The sequence below is a fragment of the Limulus polyphemus genome, unplaced genomic scaffold, assembly GCF_000517525.1.
Source record: "Limulus polyphemus unplaced genomic scaffold, Limulus_polyphemus-2.1.2 Scaffold2765, whole genome shotgun sequence".
NCBI classification, from domain to species: domain Eukaryota; kingdom Metazoa; phylum Arthropoda; class Merostomata; order Xiphosura; family Limulidae; genus Limulus; species Limulus polyphemus.
Genome location: NW_013668375.1, coordinates 130,698 through 140,069, shown reverse-complemented (window position 1 = coordinate 140,069; position 9,372 = coordinate 130,698). Strand labels below are relative to the sequence as shown.

The 9,372-nt window shown below is 35.5% G+C and overlaps 1 protein-coding gene across 1 annotated transcript in view; it reads right to left on the bottom strand.

Annotated features, from left to right (window-relative positions):
• Nucleotides 1-9,372, bottom strand: part of LOC106467848 (protein canopy homolog 2-like) — a 30,189-nt gene that overhangs the window by 8,302 nt on the left and 12,515 nt on the right. The window contains exons 4-6 of the mRNA XM_022396049.1: nucleotides 9,135-9,187; nucleotides 2,748-2,942; nucleotides 1,969-2,077 (exon numbers count right to left, since the gene is read on the bottom strand). Coding sequence (XP_022251757.1) covers nucleotides 1,969-2,077; nucleotides 2,748-2,942; nucleotides 9,135-9,187 — 357 coding nt within the window. The remainder of the gene's footprint in view (nucleotides 1-1,968; nucleotides 2,078-2,747; nucleotides 2,943-9,134; nucleotides 9,188-9,372) is intronic.

The window sequence follows — 9,372 nt, the reverse complement described above, 5'->3', positions numbered from 1 at the left end:
AAAAGGGAGAGAGGGGACGCCAAAGAGAAATGAGGGGGATCCAAAAAGGAATTCAACCAAGATGGATCAATGACAAGGCTCCAATCTCCTATCTTCTTGGGGACTACAAAGAGATGGAAATAAAACCCTAGTTGCATGGGGCACACCTTTTTGATTGCTTCTTTGCAAAGCAGGTCATGGACTGCTTTGAAAGGCAACCAAGAGATGTAGGATCCCAGGGAAATGGGAAGTGGAGACCAGAACTTAAGGCAGTGACCTCTGGACAGAACCTGTAGAACACATGGATTCATCACGAACTGCCCCCACACTTTAAAAAACTGATGCAATCTGGCCCCTACCAGTCCCAAACCCATTGTGGAGTCATCTATACTGTTGGTGCTACACAGACCAGTAGAGGGAAAAAGATGGTAGAATCAGGAGTGTTGTGAGGAAGTAAGGCCTAGGCAAGGAAGGAGAAGGTTGGGAAACAAGCACTTCCTCGTAGAAAGTGGAAGGTTGAGATAATCGTGTAGCAAGAGAAGACAAAAAGGAAAGAGAAGATCCAGTTGCTAAGAATCTAAATATGTATCTGAGGAATGATGGTACACCAAAGAATGGTGGTCCTACAGACGAGGAGAATGGGGTATACTAACACCGACTGTAGTTGGACCGAAAAATGCTGCGCATGAACCATTATTTCAGCTGAAAGGGAAAAAAAATTCAGAAGAGGAGATTTCACCCAAAAAGAATGGGGAGGCATCATAAGAGATAGGGGAAACATGTAATATACCACATAACTGATTAACCAGCTGTAAAAAAAGTGAGTTATCCTGACAAGGTGTAGAGTATGACAAACCAAAATATGAAGGTGCTGTAAAAGTACATATAAACTGTCTTCTCCTTGACTGTATTTATAATCAGAAACATTGCCATGTTGAAAAGGAGAAGAAATCGCCGGCCAAACATATGAATCTAGCTCCCTGCAAAATAAGGCTGTACCTCGTCAGCAGATAAAGTCAAATCAGATGCCAGTAGCATTGTTGATCATAATGGCAAATTCTGCAGTCAATACATTGAATTGTGAATTCATTCTTAGTTCCCTCATACTTTATTAACAATAACCAAATGGAAAAAAAATTTTAACAAATAAATTAAAACACACTAATAGAAAATTGGTTATAAAAAAAAAACTCAAATTTCAATGAAGCACAATCATAAATTGTAGTCACATATGAAAAAGCATGTCTAAACAATGCTGTTATAATCAAGAAATTGAGGATTAAGCAGGAACATCAGAAGGAGCTAGCTGCACCAATATAGATACCACAATACTATTATTGGAGGGTGGTCACATGCTATATACAGTTTCAAAAGTAGTGGGGTATAAGACTAGTGTGCTGAGCATTTATATTTTTAATCAATGCTTAGGAGACAGAAAGAAGATCGAGATAGCTTTGTGTGGGATCGAGTTAAGACCGTATTGAAATTTGAATATTGTATATGTTTTAATTTCTTAATTTGAAAGCAAGTATTTTAAAAATGACAAATATGCTTTTCTTGTGTGTCATATTGAAAGTCTTCTTATCTTATTGCTTAGTTTATATTTTATTATGCCTACCATAAGTCTATAATGGTTAATGAATTAGAAACTCGAACTTTAGACATTTACAAGCTAGGATATAAAATAAGAACCTCCCACCTTTTTGATTTGCCGAGAGTTCAATATGTTTTGCAAACCTACAAGGGTAGCCCCACCCATTACTTCATTCTTTTGAAATATTTTGTCTTCTCACATCTACTTCTCTTAAGTACATGTTTATAACCAACAAAAAGAACAAGCATGAGAGTGGTTAATCATTGGCTTCAAGAGAAAACTTGTACATGATTGGAAATTTCAAAGAATCCTTGGTCAAAATGTAAAGTCTAGAAAATGTTATACGTTAAAATATGTAGAGCATACACTGTCAAATAACAAAAGTAAAAACTCACCTGTAACCTTTCCACAGAAATTAACTTTCGTTTTGAAGCTGTCTGGGTTGGACACTTTGTGTAGCAACATCATTAAATCATCTTCAAAATCTCCAATAATACTTTCACACTAAAATAAATATTAAACCAGAAATTTAGTACTATGTTTTAATAATTATCTCTCTATAGTATTTATATATATTTCTTTGAAAACATTTCATATAGCACAGTTAATCCCGCCTCAGTTGACAATTTCACTTTTTAGTTATTTATGTAAGAAAAATAACAGTCAGGAATACATTAACTAAATGTCTGTTATTCAATAAAATACAAATTTTATTTTTTCAATACCTTCAATAAATTGTTTTTAATAATTTTTCTATATACATAAATTACTAGTTTTCAAAGTGTAAGCTATATTGAAACCAATGGAAAAAATTTGTGATCAATGATGGATAGAGTAGGGATAAAAAAAACATCAACTTTGGGTGCATATAAATTATATAAATGCATTACTAGAATTTCAATTTCACTTAAAATATTTTCTGTTGTCGACTGTTGCTAGAACAGACCCACTCAGCCTGATGAGTTTGATGTTGAGCAAGTGACTTGTTGTGAAGTGGTGATGTTTCAAAAGGCACTTTGCTACCAGTACATGAAGTACAAAATTTTCAAAATTAAGAACTAAAAAAAATAACTGAGCTTTCGTCCTCCTGTCACATCATGATGTCAAGTTTTCAAAATGCATTTCTATAAGAATAAAAACGATTGAACAATAATTCAAAAATGGTTATACTTACAGAAGTCTTTAAACTCTTGTTTAACTCAGGATCAGGAACAATGTCATAGTTACTAAGCAAAGCAATCTGTTCTGAAAGATTCAGCAAGGCGAGTTCCTTGGTTTCTTTATGTGTTGCTTGTGCATAATCATCAAATTTTTCACACACACTATCAAAAAGTTCATGAAGATGAGTTTCAGATGCTACATACTGTACCTGTTAAAAAAACCTAATTACTTAGAAAATTTTTTGTAAGTTTGAGCATGTCACAGTAAAGGTCATTTTATAAATACAAGTGATTTTTAACTCCATTATACGTTTAAGTGTAATGAATTTTATAAAAGAAAAATTACTGAAAAAGTTTATAACAAAGCTCATACTAGACAATATTATTGATTCTAAAACTTGGCTACAAGTAATTTCTTGCAAATAAATTTCACTCGTGGTCAGTCGACTGCACACCTACATCCCAGTATGATGGAATGTGTTAAGAAGACAGACCAATGCTCTGTTGAAATATGTACTACATAATAAATCATTACATTATGTTTATGAGTTGTTGTTGACTAATTATTATTACATTAGCATAACGTGTTTTGTTACTCAAGTCCCGGTGTGAGTGATAACTCCAGAATAGTTAGGTAAACATTAACATGAAGTGTCCTCAATAAAGGCATAGCTACTCAAAGTTGATGGAGGATGCCATTTACAGATTAATCCAAATTCAAATTGGCAACAAGCAACAATAGTTTCACGGCAGAGAGGAGTATCATTGACAACATAAAACAACTATAGTAAAGCATGGTGCGGGATCAATACACATGTGGGCTGTATCTCAGTCAGTGATTTTCAAAATCTACACAACATTGGTAACAGCTGACAGGAACAACCAAATTTTTATCCATTACATTACTTCCTTGTGAACATATATTGGGTGGAGATTCATTTTCAGCAGACAGTGATCCCAAGCATGCTGCAAATGTAATGAAATAATACTTGGAAGAATAAACCCGATACTGAAACCCCCATAACCATCACTATTGCCTGCACAATGTCTCAGTTTGCATGTTTTTAAGTGCATATGGCTTATATGGAAGCCCTGAATGTTAAATAGCAACCAAATGGGGAGTGATATTTCACATAACATGCTCTTTTAAAGCAAATATAAAATATTATTTTATTGTTTAACATAATTAGTTTTTTTTTGTACTTTTTAAATAATGTTATGCAGTAATGACAAAGGTAATGTTTTCCTTTCCTGAAAATGTAGTTTTGGTATACGTTCACCACCTTCCACACACACAGAATAGCTTATTTTTCTCTTGAGTTCACATGATCTACCAAAGAGACTTTGAAGCCACCAGCCTTACGAAAACTCTCATCTAATCTCATGTGAATTTGTGCCAGATGATGTAATCATGCAGCAGAATCCTCCACTAATAGAAGTGCAACACACCTCCATGCTCAATGATGCCGTCTACATTTGCAATTGTGAATCCTCATTCTTTGACGAGGCAATAAAAAAATGTGCACTAGGAAAGTGGGAAGGATGAGTGAAAATGTGTGAGAAGGTGAGTATCTATCAGAAATACATTTTTAGGTAAGGCAAATGTTAACTTCTGAAACAGATACTCATCTCCATACACCGAGTAGTTAGAATTCCATGTTGAGATGGTGGAGGGACTGGTGCAAAGGTGGAAGGGTGGTAAAAGTGGGACAAAAAGAAAGCTGCATGATCTGATAGTTTGGCTCGACCAGACAAATCCCGTACAAGGCTGATGGATGAGGTACAGAAGACTGAAAGAGAGGAGGGGTTTGGCAAAGCTATCTGTATGGGAAGTTCCAAGTTGGGAGCAGATCCAATAAAAGATTAAAAGATGGAGGGACCATTTCATGGTAGGATGCAGTCTTGACAAAAAATATGGTCCACAACAACATTCAGTGCAACTTGAACATGGCAGGCTAGTAAAGCCACCCAAATGGAATAAGCACAAGAGAGGTTAGGTCCAAAGTTAGGTTAGGTTAGGGTCGTGGAATGGGTGACTCCTTGGCAGTTGATATGAGACAACCATTGAGTTGTCTGAGAGGATAATTACCAAAACATCCAATAAGGAGGGGAAGAAAATGAGAGCATGACCAACAGACAGTGAGCACTTTGAGAACACTGATATGTAGTGAACACCAGGGTCCAAAATTCAAGAATTTGAAGTCAGATAGTTATTGAGCAATGTTCCTCTTCCAGGGAGATAAGCATCAGTGAAAAGGTGAAGGTCAGACTAGGAAAGAGATGTTGGAGTGGTCTAGCCACCCAGCAAGATCCTCCAGTGGAGAAGGAAATATGAGTGATGCAACACCCACTGTAAAGGGTACATATGTGCAAGCACAGTGTAGTGAGGGGTTCCAGAGAAATACGGTCCCCAAAAGAGATGGAATCTCTTGCATCAAAGGTGAAGGTGAGGCATAAACTTTGGTAACCAGATGTCTGATGTCCTGTAAGCAAACCAGAGAAGGTGGGGCACAAATGAGGTGAAAGTTGAAGAAAATCCTCAATTGGATAAGACATTAGATCAGGATAAGGAAGGACTTAGAAATCTTGACAAGACACCCAAAACAAAGAAGGGGGGTTAATAACCCAGAGAGAGGTTGTGAACTTCCTCAATGGCCTGTTTCTATAACAAATCCAACACTGCCTTCTACAGACATTGAAGGTAGGCCAGGTCAGATAGGTGTTAAAAGGCAACAGATTGGGAAAGAAGAGGAGAGGGGAATAAAAGAGAAGAGAAAGACCTTAAGAAACCCATCTGTCATCAAAAAATGTTTCTATAGGTTTGCAAAACTGAGACAGATGGGCTCCCACAAGTCCTGAATGAAATGGATGGTCATAGGTGATTATGCCAGTGGGTGAGATATTGGATGGAAATATGATGGAAAGAGGTGGAAGGTCAGGATATAGGAATAAAATCCAAGCAGAAGAAGGGCCAAAGCAAGAAACAGAAGTGGACGGGAGAGGTTGGGACAAACGGGAAACTAGAGAAGTAATGGAAGATTTATAGCAAATTCAAGCCCAGTGCTGAGGAAAAGAATGAGGATTCAGAAGTATAAATGTATAAAATGTCATTGTACAAGGAGGTCTGTAGAACTCCTATAGCTGGCGGGTTCTGCTGCATGATTAAGTCATCATACAGTGGCACAAATCCACATGGTTACACATGAGATTAGGTAAGAATTTTCACAAGGTTGATGAGAGTATGCATTTCAGAAGTTAACATTTTCCTTACCTGAAAATGTATTTCTGTTAGATGCTCACCTTTATGCACATATTAGTTGTTTCCTCTTGAAGTTGCATTATTAAGTCTTAAATACTTGCATGCCACCAGCTTTGTGAAATTCCCACCTAAAATACACGTGAATTTGCACTACTTCATGACGATGTATCATACAGCAAAATCCTCCAACAATAGGAGCACAACCCCCCTCTTTACTCAAATGCTTCATCTAAATTCACATCCAAAAAAACCTTCATTCTTTGACAAAGTAACATAAAATGGAGGAAATGGGTGGGAATGTGTACAGAGGTATAACTTGAACATAAAACTTTAGTTTTAAAATTATAACAAAGCTTCTTCATAAACAACATTTCCAGTTTGCTTTCCATCTACCAACAAATAAAGATTTTGAGAATCAAAATTTGTATGTAAAAGACAACGAACTATTAAGAATGTCCTAAGGGGGTCAAAATTGAACTTAACTTTATTTTTATTTTGTAAAGCCTGTTGGTTAATTACTCCCAGCCTATTGAGTCAATCTCAGTCTTGGCAGGTTGACATTTTAGACAAGGTCAAAGTATGAAAGTTGTTGGATTCTTTCTCAAACAACCATGCTTTTTTCATGGTCAATGAGATGTAGGGTGTTCAGGTGTGGAATAGCCAGTTTGGCCCAATCGGCTTGGAGGAGTTAGGATGCAAACAAACACATATTTCATCTTTATATGTATAGATTTATATTTTAAAATGCATAATTGACAGGTTTAAACATTTTTTAAATATGCATCATACCTTGCATCAGTTCTCAAGGCTTACGATATTACACAGTACACAAAAGCTTTTCTGAAGGGTTGAGCATATCTGCCAGAGATACTGTAATGTGCCTCAAGGGCACCACTTACTTCTGTCAAGATGAATAATAAATGGTAAAGGACAAGAAAGTAAAATAAAACATTGAAAATTAACCATATGTGAAAAAAAAAGGACCTGAAATTACAAATATAACCAAAGAAAGATCTTTAAAGATTTTCTACAAAAAATCAAAAGGTATGAACTTTTTTTTCTATTTGCTAATTTTAATCATTACATTGCATTCTATGTTGATGACAATAGCTACAGTTAGTGATATGGTAAAATCTAAGTAAAAAAAACTTTGATATTCATTTAGGAGATTCTAGAGATTATGCAAATGAAATATGAAAATTATAAGAAGAAGAAAAGTATTTTTTTAGACTAAAAATTCACTCGGATTTATTAAGAGTTTGAGTGAAAGTAAGTAAAATAGATAAATAACATATTTTTAGTAAAACCACTTAATTAAAATAATGTTATTCTTTGTGTACAAGGTACTTATGATATTTAACAGAATCTTACCATTTTTTGAGAGGATGCATTAAGAAATCTCAGAGTTACCATATTATTGTTGCAAAAGTGAAATTCCTGATAAGACATAAGTTACACAAGCCCATTGCAAAAGGGTTAAAGAAAGCCATTGAGATACAACACCTTATGGCAGGAGTTCCATAAGGGCACACTCGTGGGTGACTGCATCTGATCTTAATCAGGGTATTCTCTTTACCTGAGTGAATGATAGGGAGAAGGGAAAAGCCTAAAAGGTGTCACAAGGTTGGGCAAAATAGGTACATAACTGTCCAAGAGTTTTGCACACAAGCTCTTGAAAGTTTATCAGTGTAGTAAGGTTAGAGCATGTTCAGACTGTACCAAGTGTGCTAACTCCTTCAGCCATCAGTCTCTATGAGTCAATGCCAGCTGTGGGAGAAGGGCACAACAAAGCATCCATTCACAGCTCTCAATTGTCACATACTAAGGGGCCCATGCCAGTAATGGGAAGAGGGCACCAAAGTGGACACAAAATAAGGCTACTTATGAAACCACCACTCAACCATCAGACTATGAGCCTATAGCCAGCTGTAGGATAAGGGTTAATGAGCGATACATCACAGTTGGATATCAAGATATATCAATAACTCTGCATGCAAAATTAGTAGGGACATGTCCTTGCAGGAGGTGGCCAAGAAGAAAAGGTGAAAGGTGTGTCCAAAATCCATTTGAAGATTATGATGTATCTAGACAAGTAGGGTGACATGTACTACACTCTAGAAACACCCATGCCCCAATTCTCAGCATAAAGGAACTCTATGTTTTAGCACCTGCTCTCAGTCCCCAATAGGTGAGTATTCTCCATGGTCTATCGTCCAAGCAGCTGTGAGCTGGTAAATGGCAAGGGTCTACTGTGCTCTACTTGAAAGGGGAAATTCAAATAGGGAAGAATCAAAGAATGTGCAGGGATCCTTATCAGTCCTTTAGTTCAGAAAGGTCTTTTACTTGAAAATGTGCAATGGGTAAATGTGAAACCCTATTTTTAAAAGTCAGCAAGTACTAATCAGAGAAGCAGACAAAAGTGAAACTCTGGTGTTGGCTTTTTCCATGATAATCCATAGAAGGGGTACAGTCTGGATTAGACTGTGAAAACAAATTATATATACAGGTAGAAGATCTCAAATGCAGCAATCCAAAAACCAGAATGTTCCAGAAACCAGCTATTCTGATAAACACCCTTATATCAAGACTTTTTCTTGTAACTTGTGCACACTTCCAACTCAAAATTACTGGAAACTGCACTATTTTATCTGTTATTTCCTCTACCCTAAAGCTATATAAGGTTGGTCAATTTGAAATAAATCTAAATTACCCTTTTTTCTTTCTAGAATGACTTCAAATTGTAACAAAATTACATTTGTTTATCCTATCTTAACAGTTTTCATCTATTTATACTTAAATTTTATTGTTTTAGATAAGGTAAGTATGTTTTAGAAATGGTGTTTTTTTTTTTATCATCAACAAAAGAACCACCTTCTCAAAAAGTTTTCAATAAAACATTATTACATACACTTTGACAACCAACTTGTACACAAGGTTCTTTCTAAGTTTAAATATTGCAACAAAGTTTTAAATAACCTGTATACAAACTTTTAATAAAACAACTCATAGACGTTTTGAGCTTCATAGTCTAACTCAACTATTCCAAATTTTTAGGTACTTTACAGAATAGTAGCTTCATGTTAACTGTTAACTTTACCAAACAGATTTTCTTATGTCTTACAACTCATTAAGGTATACTAACATCAATTTTAAAACTTCCCTCAACCAAACAGAAAAAAGAATGTAGGCAAAAATCTATAAATTGGAAATGTTACTTTTGGAGAAAAAAGGAAATCGGTGGTGGGGGATCTGGAGGCATGGCCCCATCAGAAACATTGTATCATTTTCACTGAAACTGTACATTTTTATTGTATCTAAGACTATTTTCACACCTACTAAATATGGTTCATATATATATATATATATATATATATATATAT